The 27,472-nt window shown below is 37.6% G+C and overlaps 1 protein-coding gene across 1 annotated transcript; it reads left to right on the top strand.

Annotated features, from left to right (window-relative positions):
* Window positions 1-183: 183 nt before the first annotated feature.
* On the top strand, window positions 184-25,902 carry SELENOT (selenoprotein T). The gene is made up of 6 exons (XM_052642296.1): window positions 184-417; window positions 20,008-20,118; window positions 20,726-20,852; window positions 22,759-22,846; window positions 24,949-25,102; window positions 25,653-25,902. The coding sequence occupies exons 1-5, from the start codon at window positions 278-280 to the stop codon at window positions 25,071-25,073; spliced, it is 591 nt and encodes a 196-aa protein (XP_052498256.1). The 5' UTR covers window positions 184-277; the 3' UTR covers window positions 25,074-25,102; window positions 25,653-25,902.
* Window positions 25,903-27,472: the final 1,570 nt, after the last annotated feature.

Below are 27,472 nucleotides of genomic sequence, written 5' to 3'. Positions count from 1 at the left end.
TCTGACGTCCCACCGGCAGTAGTTCCCTCCCTACTCCTGTCATTCCACCCCAGAGCCTCCGGCGCACACCCAACATGGTGGGTCAGGACAGTAAAATGGGTCGGCTCTCCCTCTCACAGCCTGCGCCGGCGCCGGGATGCGCATGCGCATTCCTGCTTCACTCGTCGACCTTGGCGGATCGCGTTTGCGCGGTGGGGATCAGTTCTCAGTACCGGCTCGGCTTTGGGCTGGCTGCGGTCTCAGTGTGAGGGCGGCCGAAGTGGCTGGCTCGTTTAAGATGAGGCTTCTGCTACTTCTGCTGGTGGCGGCGTCGGCGGTGGTCCGGAGCGATGCCTCAGCCAACTTGGGCGGCGGCGTGCCTGGCAAGAGATTAAAGATGCAGTACGCCACGGGGCCTCTGCTCAAGTTCCAGATTTGGTAAGTAGGTACGCCGGTTCCCGGCCGCGCCTCTGCTCGGCCCCTCTGACTACGCGGGGCCCCGGATCCGCGGCCTAGAGGGCTGAACCTTCCCCGGCCCGGAAGAACGGCGCCAGCAGCCTTCCCGCCGCCTGCCTCCTCCGGTCTCTTCCCGGGGATGGCCTGGCCGCCCTCCTTGCCTCCAAGCACAGCCGCTCACTTTGTTTTTATTTTTATTTCTTTGGTTCCTCGAATGAATGGAATGGGAACGGAGGGAAGGGGAATGGCAAATACTGAAAGGCGAAGGCTTGGGGACACTTGTCAGTACGGAGAACCGGTCGGCGGCGTCACGCCACGGCCATCCGGCTGCCTTGCGGAGGTGGGTTATGTATGAGTCGGCGCAGTGTCAGCGCGGGAGCTGCAGCGTTTGTCACTGGCTTCACTTTCCCCCCTCGCCTTTCTCGGGTAACGCCTGGCGGCCTCGCTGCCCTGCTAGACGAAGGTTAACTTGGGCCATTGGAGGGATCCCGCGAGGGACAGACGTCTTTTTCTCCAGGATCCGCCAAAGTGACTGTTGGATGAGGGAGTCGGGATTCTGATGGCTGATGGGCTTGGATGGGGAAGCTGATTCTCCGTTTGCAATTTCCAAAGTGTTTTTGAAAAGGAGCACGTTGCCCTTCTGACAAGCGTTCACTCCCAGACAACTGCATCTTCTCCAATCCCCTTACTCCCGGGAGTTCCTTGCCCTGGCATCTCTCTCCACCTTTCAGATCTCTTGGGCCTTAAGAGAAATAGCAAAAAACAATCCCTCATCCCCCCAAACCCGGCAGTTTTTGACAATTTTCTGTAAGTTTGTTGTTACCTAGATAAGTACTAGAAGCAGAATAGCAATGCATGCGATAAGGTAAGTGGTGCTGGGGAACGTTGGAAAGGCTCCGATGAAAAACAAAAAACAAAATTGTAAAATTGTAGAAATTAGAATCCTGTATCTCAAAAGATGGTTTGTTTTTTTGTTTTCTTTCCTCAGAAGAGGGTGGTCAGATTAGTAAATCTGGAGAATCCTGTTATTTTTGAATACTGGTGTTGGCCTTAATACATTTAAAATCAGTTTTTTCAAGCTTCATGTATTAATATGTGTGCTAAAATTTAGATTTTCTGCTTATCCAATTAGCTTTTTGGTCAATCTTAAAGACTAAGCAAATCTTTAAAATTAAATCAGTTTAAGTGACATTTAAAGAAAGTCAGAAAATAAGATTTTTGAAGTGAAAACTGAATCCTTGCTTCTTTCTGATTGCAAAAAGCTTCCTGTAGTGTTTACTGTGTGCCTGGCATATATCATTGTATATCATCTTTCATTTGTGATACTGTAAATGAGAATTTTGGCAAGCCCCCCCCCGTCCTTTTTTTTTTTTTGAAAGTGGCAGTCTTTTTACTAACTTATAAATATTATTAAGGATTAAGTGTGATACTTTTGGATTTAAGTAGTTAAAAAAAGACTGCATTTTCCAAGTTAAGTAATTTTTCTGTTTCTTATCTCTGGGTTTCATTTGTGCTTTTCAAAAATATTCTTTTACAGTTGGTTATATCGGTTTGCTTGTCACAGTAATTTAACAAATGTACCTTCCTCTTAGGTACACAGCAAAGTTTTGAAAATGTATGAATAAATGTCGGGAAAGGCATTCAGTTCTTAAAATTAAGCTTCAAAAACGTCATAAGTACTTCAGTTGAACTTCTTTTTTAAAGATTATTTATTTAATTATATTTGGCTGTGCTGGTTCTTAATTGCTGCACAGGCTTTCCTTTAGTTGTGATGAGTAGTGGCCACTGTCTAGTTGCGGCATAGGGGTGTCTCATTGCGGTGGCTTTTCCTGTTGCAGAGCACAAGAGAAGAGCGCCGGGGCTTCAGTCGTTGCAGTGTGTGCGCTCAGTAGTTGGAGCTCCCAGGCTCTAGACCGCAGGCTCGGTAGTTGTGGCGGGCTTCGTTGCTCCTTGGCTTGTGGGATCTTCCTGGATCAGGGATGGAACCAGTGTCTCCTGAATTGGGAAGCAGCTTCTTTACCACTAAGCCACCAGGAAAGCCCTCAGTTGAACTTTTGTTACTTAGTTTTTGTTTCCTTTTATTCTTTAAGTAGAAAAGTACAGACTTGTCCTAAATTCTTTTGCAGTCATCCTAAGCATGTTACATACAAAAATGCTTCACTCTTAAAAAAAAATATCTGTATATGGCAAAAAAACCCTGTTAATATGCCCTGTGCCCTTTTGTGGCCCAGCAATCCCACTGCTGGGCATATACACTGAGGAAACCAGAATTGAAAGAGACATATATATACCTCAATGTTCATTTCAGCACTGTTTACAATAGCTAAAGACATGGAAGCAACCTAGATGTCCATCGGCAGACAAATGAATAAGGATGTTGTGGTACATATACGCAATGGAATTACTCAGCTATAGAAAAAAAAAGAACACATTTGAGTCAGTTCTAATGAGGTGGATGAAACTGGAGCCTATTATACAGAGTGAAGTAAGTCAGAAAGAGAAGCACCAATAGTATATTAATGCATATACATGGAATTTAGAAAGACAGTAATGACGATCCTATATGCAGGACAGCAAAAGACACACAGATGTAAAGAGCAGACTTTTGGACTATGCGGGAGAAGGTGAGGGTGGGATGATTTGAGAGAATAGCATTGAAACATGTATATTACCATATGTAAAATAGAGGACCAGTGCCAGTTCCATCCATGAAACAGGCAGGGCACACTCAAGCCAGTGTACTGGGACAACCCAGAGGGATGGGGTGGGGAGAGAGGGGGAGGGGGCGGTTCAGGATGGGGGGACACATGCAGCTGTGGCTGATTCATGGCAATGTATGGCAAAAACCATGACGATATTGTAAAGTAATTATTCTCCAATTAAATTAATTAAAAAAATATGCCCTATGCCCTACCAAATACAGGTAAATTTAGCTTGTTACTTTTTCCCCCTGAGACTAATCTGTATAAAGTGAATATTTGGTTTCTGATTTTGATAGAATCTCTTGGGCATTTATTTGCAAGTTTGGGAAAAGAAGGAAGTTAAGACGAGGATAAATCTGTGAAAATTATTTTAATTCCATTTAAAATCAAAGTGCTGTAAAGTGCAACTTTTCATTAATTACCAGTGTTAACAGAGAACTCATTTTTCCCAAACTTTAAACTTTTGTTTTTTCAAACTTTAAACTTTTATTTTGTATTGATGTGTAGCCAATTAATAATGTTGTGGTAGTTTCAGGTGAACAGCAAAGGGACTTAGTCATGCATATACCTGTATCCATTCTCCCCCAAACCCCCCAGGCTGGCACATAACATTGAGCAGAGTTCTATGGCTATACAATAGGTCCTTGTTGGTTATCCATTTTAAATGTAGCAGTGTGTACATGAGCTATTTTTCCCTTCCTTTCCATTTCTTTTGCCTTTTATTATTTTATATTCATTATGAGTACTCTTTCTTTAACTCAGTATACCATCTGTTAATTGTGGCACTTCTGTAATTGCTAATAGAACAAAATAATGCATAATGGAATTGAAGAGAGAGAGATCAAGCATGCAGAGTAGCTTGAACAAACTTCTATTCTGTTTTCATGTATTTTTTCAGTAAATCCTCATTTAAGATCCGCTTGTGCCAAAGGCTAAAGATAACTTGGTGAGCAGGGCAGATGTGGCTCCTCTCAAAGCCTACTGAGAAGCACAATATAACTGAATGTTTGGTTTATTACATCAGTTGATCAAGCAGTTGAAGAGGATGCATGTAAGGATGTTGCATATTTGGAGGAAAATTTATACTGTTTACTTGGACGTTTAAGCATTAAGCATAAAAAAGGAAGTTTTCTGATCAAAACTTAAAATTCCCTTATCACATTTTTTTTCCCTGTGATTTTTGTGTAAATGTATTCTGACAGGTACTGTTTGGCATGTTTGTATGCATGCTTTTTTCCTCCCATATATGTGAATTAACATGTAATCATACTTACAGCATAGTATCAGTTGTTGCAGTTTAAGGAGATTACTATCTGCAGCTCTTCATGGTTAATACTTAGTCAACATTTGACAATTGATTTTCTAAGAATAGTAGATTAAAGTTAAGATTTCAAAACATAGACAGAATGCATCAGAATTTTCCAATTTTTGTTAAAGAACCCATTGCTATAATTTTAGGACAACCAATTTCTAAATGGAGTTTTAAGAAGTAAATGGAACAATTACTAGAAGACATTTTAATTTAAATTTATGCCAATTTTTAGCCTTTGCTTTCATAGTATGGAGGCAAGAAAATAAAGACCAAAGACTGATTTGGATGTTAATATTGATCAAGATTAGTAAAATGCTGAATGGAAGAAATCTGAGAAATCTTGAGTTATAGTTTTTTAGACAAATATTTGTATGTTTAACAAATTTTTGTGCCCCAAGTCTATGCAGCTGCTTTGTTTGGTGCTGGGAGTTCAGTTCAGTGCTCTCATAGATGTTAAAGGCAAGAATAGAAGGCAGTCATTAATCCATGACAACACATAAAATTACGGTTGTGTTAATTGCAATAGGAAAGTAATATAGTATGAGAGAGACCTAGTCACAGGATCAGGGAAGGTTTCCATGAGAAAATGAACTTTGAACAGAGATTTGAAGGTTAAAATATATTTAGAGAGCACTTTTGAGCAACGGAAATAACACGTTCAGTGGCCTTATAGTAGGAGAGAACATAATTTCTTGAGGCCAAGGCTCCTGACCTCAAAGACCAGATAGAAGGTGGCACAGACCCTGGAAGGTCTGGAGGGCCACGTTAAGGAAAAATCAGTAGGTATCACTGTGGGAAAGACATTGTGTGTGTTAGTCACTCAGTCGTATCTGACTCTTTGCGACCCCATGAACTGTAGCCCACCAGGCTACTCTGTCCAGGGATTCTCCAGGCAAGAATACTGGAGTGGGTTGCCATTTCCTTCTCTAGGGGATCTTCCTGACCCAGGAATCGAACCTGGGTCTCCTGCATTGCAGGCGGACGCTTTACCGTCTGAGCTGCTAGGGAAGCCCCTTACAGGGGACAAAAAATAGATACGGGGAGACCATTTAGGGGGACTCTTGGAATTGCTCAGGCAAGAGACAGTGGAGCTTGGAATCAAAAGATAGGGGTAGAAGTAAAGGGACAGGTCTAAGAAATCTTTCTGAGATTAAGTTAGTTCCTAGTGATTACATATTTGAGGGGCCGGAGAGGTGGCATGGAATGAGAGGTGTCAAAGGTGGCTTCTCAGTTCTGGAGCGATGTCTAATGATAAATGGTTAAAAGAGAGAATAGTTTTTTGCAGATTTGTGTGTGTGTAGTGGGGGAATGAAAGGGGAAGAATCCTGAATTTTTTTTTTTAACCGAAGTGTAGGTTACAATGTTGTGTTTGACATCTACAGTAAAGTGATATATATATTTTCTTTTTCAGATTCTTCCCCATTGTAGGTTGTTATAAGATATTGAGTGTAATTTCTTGTGCTGTACAGTAGGTCCCTGTTTACCTGTTTTATATCTAGCAGTACATATTGTTAATCCTAAACTCTTAATTTACCACCTCCCCATCCCCTTTGGTAACCACAAGTTTGTTTTGTTTGTTCAGTTTTAAAACTAAAAACAGAGTAGCCAGGGCAAAATCCTACAAAGAAAGTTTCATCTCTCCCAAATAGTCACAGTAGCTGAAACTAAAAACTTAAATAGCAGGGATTATATTTCTCCAAACCTAAGATATGATAGATTGTATGATATGCCATTATTTTATGTAGCACTCAGAAGGGAAAAAATATGGCCATTTAAACTGTGACACCCTAATGATGATGAGATAAATTTTGGTTTTTAGAAAGATGCTAAAAGGGAAGAATGTACTACTTGGAAACAGTGAAATAAAGGAGTAATAGGAAGTTGATCCAGATAGAGTAGTGGTCGAGTGCTATAGAGATAAATAAAATGGTAGCTGTTGCACCTGCCACTATGGTATATGTTTAAAGTTACATAGAATTTAGTCATCATTTTGTTTTGACCATTTTGAAGATAAATAGCAGGAGCTAACTGAGTGCTGTGCGTATAATAGTTGTTTCTTCTTAATAATGAATGAAGTACTTTAGTTCAAAGCATTTAGATGTAAGTAAAATATGAATGGTTTTAAGATTTTATCTCCTCTTACAGAAAATTAGAATATTGTTTCCTTATAGTTTGCCATTAAGGTAAGTGGTAGCCAAAATCAAATTTAATATATCATTTAGAAACCTCATAAATTTTGAATGGTGTAGTTACTGGGAAGCTGAGCATTTACTGGACCAGCAGTTTGGAGGTCTAAAACGGTCTGCCTTTTTATCTTCTGAATGACTTAGGAGAAATTATATATCTCTTTAGCTCTCCACTTTTTCTTCTGTACAATAAGGATATTGGTTGTATTCTAGTTACTTATTTATTTATTTGTTTTTATTTTAAAAAATTAATTTATTTTAATTGGAGGCTAATTACTTTACAATACTGTAGTGGTTTTTGCCATACATTGACATGAATCAGCCATGGGTGTACATGTGTCCCCCATCCTGAAACCCCTTCCCCCTCCCATCCCTCAAGGTCATCCCAGTGCACCAGCCCTGAGCACCCTGTCTCATGTATTGAACCTGGACTGGGGATCTATTTCACATGTGATAATATACATGTTTCAATGCTATTCTCTCAAATCATCCCACCCTCGCCTTCTCCCACAGAGTCCAAAAGTCTGTTGTTTAATTGGTGCCTCTTTTGCTGTCTCGCATATAGGGTCATCGTTACCATCTTTCTAAATTCCCTGTATTTGCATTAATATACTGTATTGGTGTTTTTCTTTCTGACTGACTTCACTTTGTATAATAGGCTCCAGTTTCATCCACCTCATTAGAACTGATTCAAATGCATTCTTTTTAATAACTGTGTAGCATTCCATTGTGTATATGTACCACAACTTCCTTATCCATTCGTCTGCTAGTGGGCATCTAGGTTGCTTCTATGTCCTGGCTATTGTAACCAGTGCTGTGATGAACATTGGGGTACACGTGTCTCTTTCAATTCTGGTTTCCTTGGTGTGTATGCCCAGCAGTGGGATTGCTGGGTCGTATGGCAGTTCTATTTCCAGTTTTTTAAGGAATCTCTATACTGTTACTTCTAGTGTTCTATTAAGTACCGTTAAGAAACTTAAAGGAAAAAAGTGAAAGCGTGTATGTATGTCTCATTTACATCTTTGTCCTTAAGAGTGTAGTTGGAGTCCTCTAGTTCATCTGATTGATATTGCCTGCTTTCCAAAAAGGAAAATCATGTTTTCAAATACTTTATCTTGATTGAGATGCAGGCTGAAATTGATCAGAAATCGTGGCCATGTAGATTTTAGCAAGAACTGATAATCAAGCCCTTAGTTTGTTTGTTTTTGTTTGTTTGTTTCTTGATTGAAGGACAATTGTTGTTTTCTGTCAAACCTCAACAAAGCCCTTGGTTTTTAATGCCTCCTTTTTCATACCACTTGTTTTCCCTTTCTGTTCAAATTTTAGGAAGACTTTTTTTTTTTAACTGTAACATTTAAAAACCAGTTGTCTGGTGGGAGAGACAGACATATAAACAATATTACAGTAAAACATTCTGTTCTGAGTGTTCTAAAAGAAGTCTTAAAAACCCAGAGGGAAGAAAGATTACCTATTCAGGAGGTTGGAAGGCTTTGCAGAGAAGGAAATGAAATCTTGAAGGGTATGGGGAACTCTATCAGGAGATACAGAGGATGAGCTTTACTAGCTAAAGGAAGAACACATGCAAATGAAGCCTGACTCAGCACAGAGGCAGAGCAGACAGGAAATAAGGAGAGCTGGAGTCAGATAATCTGTTAAAAACACCCAGCACAATATACTGCTACTGCCATTTATCAACTGCTCGTTATGTAACTTATTGTTTGTATTCTCGTAATGTTATAATGGTGACTTCAGTAAAAAAACCTTTGAAAGCTTTACTTACTGGCTTTCACCTTAAAAAAATTCAGATAGATCACTGACTGTTGATGCTGAAAGCTTAGCTTCTCTGTACACTGGTGCTGAATTGAATCTCAAAGACAGAGTTTTGGGTGAAGTAGAAAAGGATCTGCCTACCAAATAGGAGATGTGGGTTTGATCCCTGGGTCAGGAAGACCCCCTGGAGAAGAAAATGGCAACCCTCTCCAGTTTTCTTGCCTGGGAAATCCCACGGAAGAGGAGCCTGATGGGCTAGAGTCCATGGGGTCGAAAAGGAGTCAGACACAGCTTAGCAACTGAACACATCAGCAGCAGATAAGAATAGATTTATTGGGCTTCCCTGGTGGCTCAGACGGTAAAGCGTCTGCCTACAATGCGGGAGACCCGGGTTCGATTCCTGGGTCGGGAAGATCCCCTGGAGAAGGAAATGACAGTCCACTCCAGCACTCTTGCCTGGAAAATCCCATGGATGGAGGAGCCTGATAGGCTACAGTCCATGGGGTCGCAAAGAGTCGGACACGACTGAGTGACTTCACTTTCACTTCACTTTCATTGGTTTGCCAAGCAAAGGAAGACAGAGCAGACTCCTGCTTTGTGTCCCAACCCAGGGGGATTTGATGAGTTTTTACAGTAGTTCAGGATGGGGTTGCTGACTGGATTAGTGTGTGTGCAGGGCCCCAGGTGGTCTTGTTGAGCTTCTGTGGTCTCTTAAATCTCACCTCTGGTGGTTTCTTGACTACTCCTTTCCTTATAAGCAATTGTTTCGTCTGCCCTTTGGAACTCAGGGAGTGTCCTGGAGGTTAGAGTCTTAGCTACAAGAAACAAGGGACAAAAAGGCTTCTGTACCAAGGAGCCCCACAGGTTCCTTCTTGGTTTCACTATGAAAATAACTTGTTTGTTGTAAAAATAATAAAAAAAGAAAGTATATAGAAGAAAATGAAAAATGTTTGTAGCTCTTTGATAACATTTTGAAGAATCTTCCTTCAAGCTGACTCTTCACAGACACATGCTATATTTTATATTAATGAGTTCGTAGTTCATAGTTGTATGGTTTTATGAAATTTGCCTTCCCCATCACCACTTATCTGTTCATATCAGTAAACACTGTTCTATATCAACAGGCATAGTGTTCCATAAGATAGGTATTCTTTTTGTGTTACTCACTTAGTCGTGTCCGACCCTTTGTGACCCTATGGACTGTAGCCGGCCAGGCCCCTCTGTCCATGGGATTCTCCTGGCAAGAATACTGGATGGGTTGCCATTTCCTTCTCCAGGGGATCTTCCTGGCCCAGGGATGAAACCTGGATCTCCTGCATTGCACCAGATTCTTTACCATCTGAGCTATAGGGAAGTCCACAGGTGTTCTTTAATTTATTTAAGCTACTCAATCTTTTGTTTAACATTTATGTTTGACCTAAGTGTTCTTTTTTTAGAATGCATTTATTTTTGGCTGTCCTGGGTCTTCATTGCTGCCGCAGGCTTTCTCTAGTTTCGGTGCACAGGCTGCTGGTTGCACTGGCTTCTCTTGTTGCGGAACATGGGCTCTAGAGCCCATGGGCTTCAGCAGTTGTGGTGCCTGAGCTTATGGAATCTTCTTAGACCAGGAATCGAACCTGTGTCCTCTGCATTGGCAAGTGGATTCTTAACCACCAGTCCACCAGAGAAATCCTATGTTGGTCCTAATTTTTCATAAAATTACTTTGTTAAGGTGACTGTCAGTTATCTAGTGTACTTGTCCAATTATTCCATAAACTAAATCCATAGAAGTAAAATATTATGATTACATTAATGGGTATCACATTTAAAATTTTGACATAGTTAAACTAGGTAATACTCTCACTAGGAGATCTTAAAGTAGGTTGGGTTTTTTAGAATTCTCTAGTTTATTGCTCTGTAATTAGAGAACGTGACATTTGCTGTTATATTTTATTCCACGGACATACTGAGGACTTAGCCCTCAGAGACAGCCTCTCATCAACAAGGGACTATTACGAAGAGGTAGGGGAGGAGCCAGGAGTTTTTGCAGGGGGAAAAAAAATGGTTATCAGAGCGTCAGATTACTGAAAGAATGAATGAAAGAAAACCCTCTCAAGTCAATGAATTTAGCGCTTTTCCATATATGGGAAGTTGCAAGAACTGAAATTTCTTTGATATGTATTTTAACTGTCTAGGTCCAGTATCCTATTTTTCTCCCTCCCAAATCCCCTCAGGGTGCGCAGCTGGGGGTGTCTGCAGTGGCTGATGGCTTCATGGTTGCAGTATCCTTTGCTTATTGAGATCGCTGACGACATTCTTCATCCACATACTTATGGGCTTTCTTTGTGACCAACTGTGACCAACTGTTGTAAATATTCCATGGTCTCTCAGGGTGTTTTCTATAGGAAAAAAACCCTGGTTTATCAACAAACTCCCTCTACTGATGATACTACTCAGATCTGTAATTTTTGTGTATTATTCACCTGATTCAGTTTTTCACCTATCAATTTTCTTCTTTTAGGGCCTCAATATATATATATATATATTTTATTCTGCTTTTTGGTTTCACAGTTTCTTACAGTCCTCCCTTACCTCTTTTATCATTCCTTTTTTCTTCTTGCAGAATATTTTTGGATGTAGGCTTTGATTTTGAATCTTTTTTTTTTTTTTTGCTGTTTCTACTCTTTGAATTTGTGACAGTTTTTGCATAGTCCCTCAGGTATTTCATTTTTTTCATTCCTGTTTCTCAAGCAAGACAAGGAAAACAGCTTCAGATATTATCAGTTGATGAATTGTATCCTCTCCATTAGACTGTTACCAGCTTACTCTCTTTTCTCCATTAGAATGTTGCCAGCATCACAGCAGCATAGATCTTTGTCTATTTTGCTTGCTGCTGAATATCTAGAACCTAAAACAGTACCTGCCATCAGGCAGTATTTATCAAAAAAATGAATACAATCCCATGGCAGTCCACTCTGGTCATGACATACTCTGTCTTCTTCCCCGCACCCCCCATTTAAACATTTCTAACTGGAGTGTTGAACAGTGCTTTCTAATATTGTTCCTTTCAGGTGGATTTTTACCTGGTTGACCTCTACTTCAGTTTGGTAGCTTTTAGGCGTAGAATGTGATACATGTAAAACATCGGTTTTGAATGTACTCCATACTCAGTGACCTTTTTTACCTGGCTGCCGCCTTTACTGGTGGGGCTAACCTTCCAAGATTCCTTGTGTTATTGTCCATCATCTTCCTGCTGCTCTCATTTCTGAGATTCCCCCTACTACTTATCCTGTTTGTGGTTTTCTTTCTAAGGTTCCTGGCCTTTTTGTTGAGTTTATTCTAATTTCTGAAATCAGTCTACAACATGCTGGTAAAAGCATAAGAGAAACAGCAAAGCTGTAAAGCAGCCTGGAGACATCTCTAGTTTGGCCAATGAATTAGCATAGAACACAGTGGTGGTGTTTTTTTCCTAATCATTGTCACAACTTACAAAAATGCACTGAGGATGAACTTCATGGCATGTGAATTATACCTCAATTTAAAACAATGTATTGAAAAGAATAAAAGCATGAAATTATGTGAAATATTTTAAGTTGAGACAAAAATTCTTGCAAAATGCAGGTGAATTGCCATTTATTGAGTGCTTTCATCAAATCACTTTTACTGAATGGCTACGTACCTTATAAATCTGTTGATGAGAAATGCTTTCCAGATTAAAGAGATAAAATCCCTTCCCCACAAAAAGCTGAGGAATTTACACAATTTATTAGTTCTTTATGGAATAGTCTGCAGCAGCAGATTTCCTGAAATGTTATGCCAAAGGTATAGGGAAACTAGAAACTAGTGACCTCAAGAATAATACACAAAGAATAAAGAGAATAAAAACAGATCATTTATTGAATTTTAAGTTTGTCAAATCTTTGGAGTAAACTCAAGAAACCTGGAATCTTAGAAGCTTTGTTAGGTGTATTTTGTAATCCTAAGTGTTTTTACTATGGTGGCCACTGCAGTGTTCGGAGAGTTAGGCAAGTGGAAGGGATATTACTTGATTTCATATAATATCGTTCTTTTTTGGGGCTCCAAAATCACTGCAGATGGTGATTGTAGCCATGAAATTAAAAGACGCTTATTCCTTGGAAGGAAAGTTATGACCAACCTAGATAGCATATTCAAAAGCTGAGACATTACTTTGCCAACAAAGGTCCATCTAGTCAAGGCTGTGGTTTTTCTGTTGGTCATGTATGGATGTGAGAGTTGGACTGTGAAGAAAGCTGAGCACCGAAGAATTGATGCTTTTGAACTGTGATGTTGGGGAAGACTCTTGAGAGTCCCTTGGACTGCAAGGAGATCCAACCAGTCCATTCTAAAGGAGATCAGTCCTGGGTGTTCTTTGGAAGGAATGATGCTGAAGCTGAAACTCCAGTACTATGGCCACCTCATGCAAAAATTTGACTCATTGGAAAAGACTCTGATGCTGGGAGGGATTGGGGGCAGGAGGAGAAGGGGACGAGAGAGAATGAGATGGCTGGATGGCATCACTGACTTGATGGACGTGAGTCTGAGTGAACTCCGGGAGTTGGTGATGGACAGGGAGGCTTGGCGAGCTGCAGTTCGTGGGTTCGCAAAGAGTCGGAGACGACTGAGTGACTCAACTGAACTGAACTGAACTGAATACCGTTCTTAAACCTGGTAAGCTCATACCTGTTTAAAAGTTTTGCAACTTTTAAAGATGCTGAGCAAATTCTGGTCTCCATTTTGATCTTCAGTCAGAGTGTGTATGCACTCTTTTTTTAAAATTGAAATATAGTGTAGTTGATTTACAGTATTTTGGGTGTACAGCATAGTGGTTCAATTTTTTTTTATTAGAGGTATTACAAGATAATGAATATAATTCCCTGTACTATACAGTAAGTCCTTGTTGTTTTATCTGTTTTATACATAGTAGTATTTATCTGTTAATCTCAAATTCCTAATTTATTTGTCTCCTACCTTTTGCCTTTGGTAACCATAGGTTTATTTTCTATGTCTGTGAGTCTTACTTTTGTTTTTTGCATAAATTAATTGGCATCTTTTTTTAGATTCCACCTGTAAGTGGTATCATGTATTTGTCTTTGTCTGAGTTAACTTCACTTAGTATGATAATTACTGGGTACATTCATGTTGCTGCAAATGGCATTGTTTTATTCTTTTTCCTGGTTGAGTAATATTCCATCGTATATAGGTACTACGTTTTCTTTATCCGTTCATCTGTCAGTGGACATGTAGATTGCTTTCATGTCTTCGCTATTATAAATAGTGCTGCTATGAGCACTGTGTAAGCATTCTTGTTTGTAGTTTTTCTTAAAAAGCATTCATCAGGTTTGTCTACTCACCCCGAACATCTTGTTTCTTATATGGTTTATAGAACCCTTTGTTCAGATTTCATTGCTTAAAGCACTTAGAGCACAGCAGGGGAAGCACTAGACAAACGTCTGTTACTGGTTTGTCTGCTAAACAGAACAAGGGGAAATAAAGATTACATCTAAAAATGCAGTTTTCGATGATCAGTGAACTGTTGGACGGGTCAGTGCTGTTGATAGTTATAAGACGTGGTATTTACCAGATATGTTCCTGATTTTCTGGGTTCAGCACAGGGGAAATATTAGTTGGAATTCTTAGAATGCAAGAAGAGAAACCCAATCTAAACTGGTTTAAAAAACATATTTGGAAATCCATTTAAAATGACTAAAAGAATAGTACAGAATCCAAAGGCAGGAATGCAACTGTGCCTCAGGATGGGCCTAAATATAAGACTGAAGCATCTGAGAGGACTTTGCTCACTCTTCCCCTGGCTCACACTTGTACTTTTCTCAGTAAAAAGTTTTATTTTTTTCTCTTTGAAGATTGATTTATCCCTTCTCCCTAGGCCTTTTAAAAGATTACCCCTCTCTACCCACAACAGCTTTGATTAAATGTTCACCTGTCTGGAGAGTTACCTTTTAAAAAAATATTTTTTATTTATTTGGCTGTGCTGGGTCTTCAGTCTTCATTGCTGCATGTGAACTCTTAGTTACTGGCATTTAGTTCCCTGAGCAGGGGTCAAACCTGGGCCCCCCCTGCGTTGAGAGCACAGATTCTCAGCCACTGAACCCCTAGGGAAGTCCTGATAGTTACTTTTTAAAATCCTGGTTCTTCATTTTTAGAGAGGGCACTCAAGTCTTCCTGTGACAGGTTTGCACTTCTGCAAATGCAACATCAGATACTGCAGGAAGTTGAGTTTTATTGTATAAACAGGAGCCAATCCTATGTGTGGGTAGTTGGATGATTGGAGGGGAGATTATTCTGAATAAAAGGGGGGAGGGCGGTAAGTTCAAGAGATGCAAGAAATAGAAAGAACTCACAAGGTTTTATTTCATAACAACAAATAGGTGAGATTTTGCCCTGTTTTCCTTTAGTAAGGAAATAGGAGGGGTAGGGTTTCATGTAAGCAGGCATTTGACTGCAGTTATGGGCAGATGTGGTATAGAAAAGGAAAAGTGGGATGTTTGGTACCATGAATTAGGCTGAAACACGAAGGACTGAAAAAAGCACAGAATGTATTTGAAACAACACAGTCATTCCTAAATTTCCTTTCTGTTCATTACGGAAGGATCATCTAGTTTGTATGCAGGTTCTTTCTTTTAGAAAATTAATCTTTTAGAAGTATTATGTGAAATGTTTTAAATTTAGCAGTTGCAAAAGTTACTTCTTATTGTAAGGTATTTTTGTATTACAAGGAAGAGATTTGCAAAGTGGTTATGTGTTTAGTTGCTAAGTTGTGTCCGACTCTTTTGCAACCGCATGGATTGTAGGCGGCCAGGCTCCTCTGTCCATGGGATTTCCCAGGCAAGAATACTGGAGTGGGTTGTCCTTTCCTTCTCCAGGGGATCTTCCCAATCCAGAAATCAAACCCACGTCTCCTGTGCTTCCTGCACTGCAGGTGGATTAATATTCCCTTCCTGCACTGCAGGTGGATTAATTTACTTCTTAAGGACTTTGGTTCAGGGGCAGCTACAGTTTAGTATGTTCACCTACTTATTTTGTTGAAGGTATTCTATGAGTTATATAGTTTTACTCACTGACCCAGAAAGAGTGGAAAAGTGGAAAGAACTGGGTGTAGTGGTAGATGTGAAATGATTACTGATTCCTTACCATGTGTGCCTTTAATTTAACATCTTTCATACCTCAGTAAACACTAGATATGTTTTATTTTGGAAAACATCTGTCAGCAGTAATGATTGCAATTTCAAAACAATTTTAACATTTTGGGGAAATCATTATATAGGAAAAAAGTTACTTGTTTTTTTCTTCACACATCTGAAGGCAAATATAGGGAGGAATGTTTACTTATGTATGAGTAAACTTGTCTAAGAATATGTTGTCAGTCCTGTAAATTGCTTCATTTTTCAGAAATAAATATACAGTTGTTGTTTCGAGATATAAGTTTCAAGTGTACAGTGTAGTGACTTGATATTTGTATATATTACAAAATAATCACACAATAAGTCCAGTTAACATCTGCCATTATACACCGTAGTTACATTGTTGGGGTTTTTTTCCATGATGAAAACTTGATTTCAAGAGCTGCTCTCCCAGCTACATTCATATATGAAATACAGTATTATTAGTTTATAGTCACCATATTGTACATTATACATCCCCATGACTTATTCATTTTATAACTGGAAATTTGAAGAAAGTTACAGATTTAAAGTCCTTTTTAGATGTCAAGATTATGGGTTGATTCAAGATTATGGTGTGGAGTTCGATACAAAGATCTGAGACTGAACTGAGGAGTTGGGACCAGGAAAACGAAGGATAGACTTAGGTTTTGGAGCACAGTAGCCAGAAAACTGGGTGACTGGGAGGAATCTAACCTGTGTGTTGCCTGTACTTAGACATTCCTCTCTAGCTGGGCCTCTTGGGGCTTCCCTTGAAGAAGGGTTGGAACTCCTAGAGCAAACACAAGGATTGTTGGGGCCCACAGGCTTAGTTCGCCTGGTGGGAGAATCTGTATCTTCATCAGAAGAACCTCAAGAGATCTCTGCTACTTTATGGGTACTTGATTGTAGCCTTAAAGTAGCAGAGATTTGTGGACACAGAGATTTGTGGACACAGGCATCAGTAACTGCCTTGTTGAGGTTTAATGGAAAGGGCCTAGGATCTGAAATCACAAAGTCTGTGTTCCAGTTTCAGCCCTGACTAAGGGGGACCATATCTGAAGTCACTTGATCTCTCTGGGATTCAGTTTTTTCCTCTTTGTCTATAAAAAAGGAAATTTCAACTCAAGTCTGCAGCTCTCAAATACTGCATTAAAAGTTACATATTATCATTTTAGATCATCAACTCCATTGTAAATACTGATGCAAACTTAGGCATTGAAATTATGTGGCATTTCTTGGTTTCAGGGTAGTTAGGTGTGTAAGTTGTTACTGTTCAGTCGCTTGGTCATGTCTGATTCTTCGTGATCAGGTTTCTCTGTCCTTCACTAATCTCCTGGAGTTTGCTCGAATTCATGTCCGTTGAGTCGGTGATGCTATCTAACCATCTCATCTGCTGCCCTCTTTGCCTTTTGCCTTCAATCTTTCCCAGCATCAGGGTCTTTTCCAATGATTTGGCTCTTCGCATCAGGTGGCCAAAGTATTGGAGCTTCAGCTTTTGCATCAGTCCTTCCAATGAATACTCAGGGTTGATTTTCTTTAGGATTGTCTGGTTCGATTCCCACATTGACTGGTTTGAACCTCATGCACAGTATAAAAAGGTACATAAGTGCTTTACATTATTTTTGTAATGTAAAGCAAAACAAAACAAAAGCAACATTAAAATTCTCTTATATAGAAATCAGTTGTGGCAAAAAGACATACTTGATGAATCTAACAATAGTTATAATAAAATGCTGGATAAAGTAAATGTTTATTAGTAAAGATAAAGTGTCTGGAGATTCTTAAGTTCTTTTGTTTAGTTAATAGAGACTTGTCTTCTTTTGCAAAAATTTCGTACTTTTGTGAGATCTTCATTCTCAGTGTAGAAGTATTATTTGTCAAGAAAGAGTGGTGAATTTCTCTCTCTCTTTTTTTTAGTGAGTTTTCTTACATTGAGATCTACTAACATTTGGACTTGTTCCCCCTGTCAGATGTAAATTTGATGCTGTTAGTTTGGGCTGGTGATGGTGGTGATTGATATTTTTTTTCCTGGATGATTGTATGATTGACAAAGCTGGCACCTCAGGTTTCGTCCTGCTATCAATTACTGACCCTGTTTCCTCCTACCAAGTGGTACCTTCATTGCTTTATAATGTGTTTTTGATGATAGACATTCTAACAGGTATGAGGTGATAACTCATTGTGGTTTTGATTTGCATTTCCCTGTTGATTAACGATGTTGAGCATTTTTTCAAGTGTTTGTGGGCCATATTTATGTCTTTTTTGGAAAAATGTCTTTTCAGGTTCCTTTCCCATGTTTTCTTCTTTTTTTGGCCACACTGCAGCTTGCAGGATCTTAGTTCCTGGACCAGGGCTTGAACCGTCTCCCACAGTGAAATTACTGAGTTCTAACCACTGGACCACTAGAGAATTCCCCAGTTGCCTGTTTTTGAAGTAGAGTTTTGATTTTTTTGGCTATTGAATTATGTGAATTTCTTATATATTTTGGATATTAACCCCTTATTGGAAGTTATATATGCAAGTATTTTGTCCCATTCTATAGATTGCCCTTTCATTTTGTTTGTTGATGGTTTTCTTTGCTGTGCAGAAGCTTTTAAAAAATTCATTGTGAGGATCAATGTCAAGGAGCTCAGCCCTGTGTTTTCTTCTAGGAGTTTAATGGTTTCAGATCTTCTGTTCAACTTCCATTTTGAGTTGATTTTTGTGTATGATGTAAGACCATCGTTCTTTATATGTCCACTTTTCCCAACACCATTTATTTAAGAGACTGTCCTTTTCCCATTGTATATTCTTGGCTCCTGTGTTATAAATTACTTGAGCGTATATGTGTGGGTTTATTTCTGGATTCTGTCTCATTGAGCTATGTGCCTTTATACACCTGCCATACATACTGTAGCTTTGTAACATAGTTTGAAGTAAGGAAGCATGTTGCCTCCAGCTTTATTCTTCTTCCTAAAGATTTCTTTGGCTACTTGGGGTCTTTTCTGGTTTTATACAAATACTAGAATTGTTTGTTCTATTTCTGTGAAAAATGTCATTGCAGTTTTGGTAGGCATTGCATAAAATCTATAAATTGCTTTGGAAAATGTGGACATTTTAACAATATAAATTTTTCTGATCCATAGACACGAAATGTTTTCATTTATTTGTGTCTTCAGTTTCTTTAGTCAGTGTCTTACTAGTAAGTTTTCAATGTACTTTTTTCCCCCTATATATGCATTCTGGTGGCATATCTTCCTTTTCCTCCTAGAGCAACATATAGATCCACAGTTTAGTTATTCAGAGATTTTAATGGAGATGATTGGATGCTGTTGACTTAATTTCTGGAGTAATGACGTGGATTACTGTCATTGCTGAGAAGTATCTTCTCAGTCTGTTTTTATTTGTAAAGTAGAGAGTCAGAAAGGATCTAAGAAATTTTAAAGTTTCTTTTATCGTGATTGAGCAGGCAGTTAAGGGTAGAGCTGGAATAAGAAACAATATGTCGTGTTTAACGCCTTAGCATTTTTTTAAGATTCCTGTGCCCAGACTTTTTTAAAAATTATATTTATTTATTATTGGCTTCACTGGGTCTTCATTTCTGTGCACATGCGTTCTCTAGTCATGGCAGGGGAGGACTACTTTTCATTGCTGTTCATGGGCGTCTCGTGGTAGCTTCTCTTGTTGCAGGGGATGGGCTTAGAGCGAGGGCTCCATAGTTGCAGTGCATGGACTTACTTGCCCTGGGGTGCGTGGAATCTTCCTGGACTGAGGATCAGACCCATGTCCCCTGTGTTGGCAGGTGGATTCTTAACCACTGGACCACCAGGAAAGTCCCCTATGTCCAGATTTTGAATGTCTCTAATTCAGATATAAATGAGCTGTTTTCATTTCATTGTTTATACAGTTGTTGATAAAAAAAAAAACAGAAAAACGGTATTTGGAAGTTGAGAATATGGTGACTTCTGTAAATAGGCATTTGCTTCTATAACCCACATCTATAAAGTTTAATGTTCTAATAGAAGAATTTACTTGAAGGTAAGATAACTCATCTGTGAGAAAAGTCCACTTATACACCATCAGTCATTACTAATATATAACTGTTTTGAGAAAGATTTTTAATCTTGGTAATAATTTTTAGGTTTTGTATAACTACAAAATGTTGTTGTTTAACTACAAAATGTTGTTGTTTAGTCAGTAAGTCATATCTGACTCTTGCGATCCTTTGGACTGTAGCCTGCCAGGCTCCTCTGTCCATGGGATTTTCTAGGCAAGAATACTGGAGTGGATTGCGTTTCCTTCTCCAGGGGATCTTCCTGACCCAGGGATCGAATCTGTGTCTCCTGCATTGGCAGGCAGATTTTTTTTTTTTACCACTAAGTCATCAAGGAAGTCCCATAAATACAAAATAAATCTAGTCACATTCTAAACCACTTAATGAAAACACTTCTGTTTTTCTGCAGTGTTTCCTGAGGTTACAGGCGGGTGTTTGAGGAGTACATGCGGGTTATTAGCCAGCGGTACCCTGACATCCGCATAGAAGGAGAGAATTACCTCCCTCAACCAATATATAGGTAAGTAAATGTTGGCTTATTAAGGAGTTTTTAAATGAATTTTTTTCTCATTTGTCAATAAACTTTTATGAATTGGTTGAATTAACTGTCCTTGGTTATTATAATTTCTTAGTTGGTTATACTTTACAGAGAACAGTTTTGTAAATACCAAAGAATTTTTCTGTAAGAAGGGAAACAGGAAGACATTTCAGAGATGGCAACCCTTCTAAAGATGTGTTTTCTTAATTTTTATTGTGGCAATAAATCAAGTCAATGGTACAAAGTTGTGTACTGTTAAAATAATAGTATCTTTAGAGATAAGTGCTATATATAATTTTATAAATTAGTTTTTGGTTGATTCCAAGATCTTAAACATTTTTGTTTTATGCTGCACAATAAAATTTAGTTATGGGAGTTTGGGATGGACAGGTACACACTACTATATTTAAAATGGATAAACAACAAGGACTTACTGAAGAGAAAAAAATTAATTACTAGCTTTTTCCTGGTATATTGAGCAATTTTTAGATTTAGTGTTTAAAAAATGTCTATACACATAGCCTTGAGTTATGAAATTTTGAAATAGAAATTGCAGCTTCTGATTAATTTATTTCTTTTCTTTTGATAGACACATAGCATCTTTCCTGTCAGTCTTCAAGCTAGTATTAATAGGCTTAATAATTGTTGGCAAGGATCCTTTTGCTTTCTTTGGCATGCAAGCTCCTAGCATCTGGCAGTGGGGCCAAGAAAATAAGGTATGTAATATAATAGGTTTGATACCTACAGGTTTTTAGGTTGTCAATGAAATCGTCTAGTGGGTTTTTCTTTTTTTAAGTACTTTTTGCCATTTACATGTGCTATATCAACTTAAATCAGTTTTTTTTTTCCTCTTGGCAAAGCACTTTACTTCCTTTGGCCATAGTCTCCATATTTGTATATTAAGAATGATTAGGTCTTATGTTTTATTGTTTGAAAGCTAAAGAAGTGTTACTTTAGTAGAACCTGGGCACAAAATAATTTCATGCCTGTTTTTGATTGTATAACTTGGGCCAAGTCATACAGCAAAACAATGTATACACAATGTAGGCCTTTTATACAAACTAATGAGTATTAATAGGTTTATTCACATTAAAAATGAGATTTCCACCAATTTACTCTTATCCAACTCTCTGTTTTTATTCTTTGTTCTTTGACATTTCTGTCCATGAGGAATCTAAAGCAAATTAACTGGAAAAAATCAGTATAAATAGATGTAAAGGTCTTGTGCCATTTTCTTCTTTGTTGCAGCAGACTGTTTTCTAGAGCTCTCATCTGTTTTACTTAAAATCATTTTTTCTGCAGGGTCTACCTTTCTTCTCTGAGAAATAGGACTAATTTTTGTTTCTCTCTTGAATGATATTCCTTAGATTTCCTTCTAAGAATTACTGTCTTTTGGAGTTCTCTGTCTTATCCATTAGTTCTGTGCTGAGACAACCTTTAGCCAGCTCATAACAAAGCTGTTCTTTTTCTTACAGAATCACTTAATTTCCAGTAGCAGGCAAGACTTCTTAAAATAAACATTCTCAGGTGCTACTTCTAATTGAGATATGTATCTACTCTTATTAACAAAATGTTGATTTACATAGGATTAAGAGTACTTACGACAATGTTTTGTGCCATATTTGTTAATTCTGTTGATTCCACATTATCTTTAGTGCAGTTTACTTGTATAGACTTAAAACATTGTTGATCTACTGTGGAAGAGGATACCTGAAAGCTATTGCTTTCATGACACTTCCTTGTGTATTGTTCTCAAGAAAGCAAACTTTGTCCCTAAATACCGAGATAACTTCTATGAAATCAGAGCCCACCTAGCTCTAGTGGGACTAGGGGAAAGCTCCTTCTCATCTGCTGTAGGCATTTTAATTTGTTTTTCTGAAGCAGCTTGCTGTGAATTGACATCCTTACTACATCCTACTTTTGATTGGGTGATTTTGTTAAATTAAAACCTTTCTGTCTAGCAGGAGCTTTTAATTTCTTGGGAGAGTATGGATTTGCCTTCAGGAAATGAATGAATATAACTTAATATGCTAGTGCTTTCTAACCTACTTTTTTCCAGTTTGACTTCACATGACTTGTTTGGAACATGGACAGGTTGTATTGAATACATGGAATTGCTGATGATTGCATCACTAGTCTCCTGGGAATTCATACATTAGATCATAAAAATGCTAAAATGAATCCATCTTAAGCTGGTATTCGTTTGTTTAAATTATTAAGGCTATTATGATTTTTAAAATTTTTATCTTTTTTTTTTTTTTTTTTTTTTCAATTTTTTGGCCACATGTGGAATCTTAGTTCCCCAACTAGGGATCAAACCCATGCCCCCTGAAGTGGGAGTGTGGAGTCTTAACCACTGGACCACCAGGGAAGTCCCCAGAAATTTTATCTGTACATTAGGAATAACATGTATAAATTCTTCAGAGTATATAGAGCTGCGAATTAGTGTTGCAGTTTTCTGTGTACATTATCTGAATATATGGAAAGGGAGTAATTGTATATAATCTTCAGGTAGATTTAAAAAGAACAGTTAGCAAATAAAAATGAGACTGTATTTACTTGTCATGTTGTTTTGATTTGAGACTGACTTAACCTGTTGTATTTGATTGTATTTTCTCTTAGGTCTATGCATGTATGATGGTATTCTTCTTGAGCAACATGATTGAAAACCAGTGTATGTCAACAGGTGCATTTGAGATAACTTTGAATGGTAGGTTCTGAGTAGTTTGCATTTTATAATAAATTTTAGATGATTTATATTAAGCATCAGGCTTTTCTATTTTTCACAATATGCTAAATTATATCCTTGTATGGTCCTCAGCTACTCCATGGCTTTAGAGTAACATCTGTGTGATGACCCTTGAATGTATAGTCTGGAGAGTTCTAGACCTCTCTTCTATGTTCTGTATGTAGCCAGGAATCCTAAGCATTGCCTACTCCCAAACGGTTGATTACCTCAGCTTCCTGCAGTTATTTTATATTCCATTTGCTCCTTTCCTGGCATTTTTCACTTATTTAATGGCATTGTTACCATTCTACCCAGTTGCTCATGTCAGAAGCCTAGGATAATATCACTTGCTCTCCATATCTAATGGATTACCAGTTTTTCTCAATTCTACATTTTACAATTTTCAAAGGTCAGCTTCTGTTTATCTTCATTGCTAACCACCCTAATCCAAGCCACAGTTATCTTGTTACCCTTTAACATATTGTCTGAACAAGAGGTGGCAAGTATAGTATGGCCTATGAGCTAACAATGGCTTTTACAGTTTTAAAATTTACTTATTTATTTCTATTAAAAGTATTTTTTTTAATTGAAGTATAGTTGATTTACAATGGCTTGTAGTTTTCAAATATACAGCACAGTGATTCCTATATATATATATATATATATATTCTTTTTTGGATTCTTTTCCCTTCTGGGTTATTAATGTTGAGTACATTTTCCTGTGCTATACAGTAGGTCCTTATTTATTTGTTTTATGGGAAGCAACATATATATATGTTAATCCCAGCCTCTTAAGTTATCCTTCTCCCTCCCTAATCCTTATCCTCTTTGGTAGCCATAAGTTTGTTTTCTGTGTCTGTGAGTCTTTCTGTTTTGTGAATAAGCTCATTTGTGTCTTTTTTTTTTTTTAAGATTCCACATATAAGTGATATCATATGATATTTGGCTTGCTTCACTTAGTTTGATAATCTCTAGGTCTATCCATTGTTGCTAGGTGGTGCTTAACATTTTGTTGGTTTTTTTGGCTGCGCTATGTGGTTTGCAGGGTCTTAGTTCCCCGACCAGGGATTGAATCCAGGCCCTTGCAGTGAAAATGCTAAGTCCTAACCACTGTACCACTGGAGAATTCCTTTTTACATTTTTTAATGGATAAACAATCAAAAGACTATTTTGTGACATAGAAATTATATGAAATTCAAATTTCAGTACTCATACCTAGAGTCTTGTGTTTCACCAATGAAAAATTAATATAAGTACCTATATAATATCCTTGATTTTGCCTCTTGGTTTGTAAAGTCTAAAATATTTACTGTCTGGCTTTATACAGAAAAATTTGCTGATACCTGCTCCAAACAGTTGAGTTATTTAAAAGAAGATTTTTTTAAATGCACCTTTTATCTTGTTGCTTCACTGCCTCAAATTTATTAAATGGCTTTATTTTGTTCTCAAGATAAAGACCAGAACATTTAACATGGACAAAAGGCCATGCATGACATAGCGTAGGCACGGACAAACCATGGCCCTGTGTAACATATCTTCTGCTTCCTGCTTTGTAAATGAAGTTTTATTGTAACACAGCCATGCCCATTCATTTATCTGTTGCCTGTTACTGCTTTTGGGCTATAATGGATATTAAGTAGCTGAGACAGACTATATATCTTCTTGAACTAAACATGCTTACTCTCTGACCCTATAGTTTTTTGATCCCTGATCTAATCCCTGTTTACCTCTCCAGCCTCGTTTGTACCATTCTTCTATATTTTAGCTTTTATGTTTAATAATAATATCTCTCAATTTTAATAGTATCTCTGTTTTAATAATATTAAGTACAAAGGCTCCTTCCCAGCCTCATATATCCCTCTTGTAGCATCTTCTCGTTTTAATTTTTAGTGTACAAGGGTAATTTTGTAGCTATTTGTATAGTTCTTTTTATATTTCCTCTACTAGAATGTAAACTTCATAAAAGCAAAAAGCTTAATTCTGTCTCCAGCTGTGTGCATAGAGTACAGTACATATTTGTAGAATGAATGTCTATTATAGAATCATCTTTAATTTGGAGAGGGCGGTACCATTTATTTTTGTAGATGTACCTGTGTGGTCTAAGTTGGAATCTGGTCACCTTCCATCCATGCAACAGCTTGTTCAAATTCTTGACAATGAAATGAAGCTCAACGTGCATATGGATTCAATCCCACATCATCGATCATAGCCCCAACTATCAGCACTGAAAACTCTTTTGTAAGTAGTTTAAAAATGCAGTAACTATAGGTATCAGTTAATTCGCATGAATCAGTAAGATATTACATGTATATTATATTAGTATACTAGATATACATATATAATAATAGATATTACATTTATTGTCAGTTGAGTTTCCAATTTAAGATTTAACAAATGAATGTCTTTTTTATTAAAATTTATAAGTGTCCAAGAGAGTTTGGACCATAAAGTAAGATTGTGCTATTAGTTTTATGTTTAAGGCTTAATAATTGGGCCTGTAATAGCATTTTTTGGACTACGAACTCCTAATAACTAGAATTCATGTACTATATCTGTATTGTACATATAAACCCTCCCTTTACCTTCAAATAACTAGTTCTTAAGACTATGCAATTTCTTTTCACATGCTCACGATAGAAAATTTATAAGCAAATGTGCATGAACATGGAGGGGTGAAAGTTAATTTTGTTTAGCAGAGATGTTCTCGGTTCTTTTCTGATCAGCAAGTTAATTTTATGAGTGAATTTTTAAAATAAAATGCTCTTTTTTTTTTCTCTGTATCTTTCAGACATTAAGGGATTTTTGCAAGAGCAGCGTGACTGACATTATGAAGGCCTGTACTGAAGACAGCAAGCTGTTAGTACAGACCAGATGCTTTCTTGGCAGGCTCGTTGTACCTCTTGGAAAACCTCAATGCAAGGCAGTTTTTCAGTGCTGGCACATTTTGGAATTCTGCACATTCGTGGAGTGCAATAATACTGTATAGCTTTTTTTCTTCCCCAGATCCACTAAGTTAATAGTTTTAAAAAATGCAGACAGACTCCTTGTACTTTTTTTTTCTTGGTCAAAAGTAGAAAATTGCGTTATAGTTTTTTTTTTTTTTTTCAAAGATTTCTGTTAAATCTGTTGTGATTTTATATGAATTTTCCTTTTTTATAGTTTAAAATTGATCTTTTGGGGACTAGAGCTGAAGTTCCCAAATACTTTATAAGAGTTTATCAGACATCTCTAATTTGGTCATGTCCAATTTATATAGTTTTCAAAATACTGCAGATTGTGAACAGCATATTATATAAGATTATGGGGGGGAAATCCTATATCCAGAGTACTCTACCAGTTGTGTATGTGTGTGTGTGCGCGTGTGTGATTACCAGAGAACTACTAAAAGACCAACCGCTTTTTAAATCCTGTTATGTAGTTCAAGTGTTCTGCCTTGACCAATTTAATGAGTTGATTAACTGGGCCTTTATACTTAACTCAATAAAAAACTAAACAGACATAAGTTAAATAAAAAGTTCAAGTTTATTGCCCAGCGTACCTATTAACATTATATTTAACAGTTGTCTACCTAAATTTTTGTTCTTTGACTCACTAATAATTTCCTAGGCGACACACTTTAGATTCACACATAAGTAATAGGTCAATCACCATTTTTAGGATAATTGAAACTTGCTTCACTAAAGAAAGTTTAGTTAAGTTTAGGTAAACCTCTTTACAACATTAATGTTAGGTACATGGAGATCACTTGTCTAATAATTAAACTTGACATCATATATCAGAATTTTAGTATATCTGAGGAACAAAATTGAAGTTTTTTATTTGGTGAATTTAATGTCTTTCCAGAGTTCTAAAAAGGTAGGTTTTTTTTTTTAATTTAAATTGATAAAGACTATAATTTAGCTGAAATAGGGCCATAAAGTAGAAAAATAGTCATATAGCAACAGTCGTAACATACTTCAGCTTCCATGTAGGAACAGAAGTGGTAGGTCCAGTTTTGTTAGTGGAAGAAAAGGGGTTATGGAAAAGTTATAAGATGTTTCAATATTGAGTCCACCAAACACTTTGCACAATGTTATACTTCATTTGTCAGTGAATATTTGTTAAAATGCATGTCTGGTTATTATCATGATTGTGACAGCCTCAAGGTAGAACACACTGTAGTCCCTAGCTGAACAGAAGTTAGCCTAATAATTCATGACAGAAAATTGATTAAATGCCTTATCCTTCTAATTAAGGCTGCAGAACTGTTAACCTAAGATCACACTGTGGCAAGAGTCATTATAATTTAAGCTAGAGGTTACTAGGAGGTTATTACTCAGGTGTAATAACATTTCGCTGTCTTTGGCTAGGGTTTAAAGCCCTGTTAACTTGATTTGTACCAGCCCAGACTTTTTCCCTCTTACAAGTTGAAAACACTGTTGAGTTTGTTTAGGAACTTTCTTCAGCATCAGACATTCCACTATGATGGTTAGCCTTTTGACATTTAGAACTTCCAAACTTGAATCTTAGATAGTCCCATGTGTCTGAAGAATTTAAGATTTGATTCTAACTTTTTCCATGTTTGCCTTGGGTGAATGACTCGTCCTTTGAAGAGTAGCTTTAAGTGAC

The sequence above is a fragment of the Budorcas taxicolor genome, chromosome 1 (genome assembly GCF_023091745.1).
Source record: "Budorcas taxicolor isolate Tak-1 chromosome 1, Takin1.1, whole genome shotgun sequence".
NCBI classification, from domain to species: domain Eukaryota; kingdom Metazoa; phylum Chordata; class Mammalia; order Artiodactyla; family Bovidae; genus Budorcas; species Budorcas taxicolor.
This window is presented reverse-complemented; position numbering and strand designations above follow the sequence as displayed.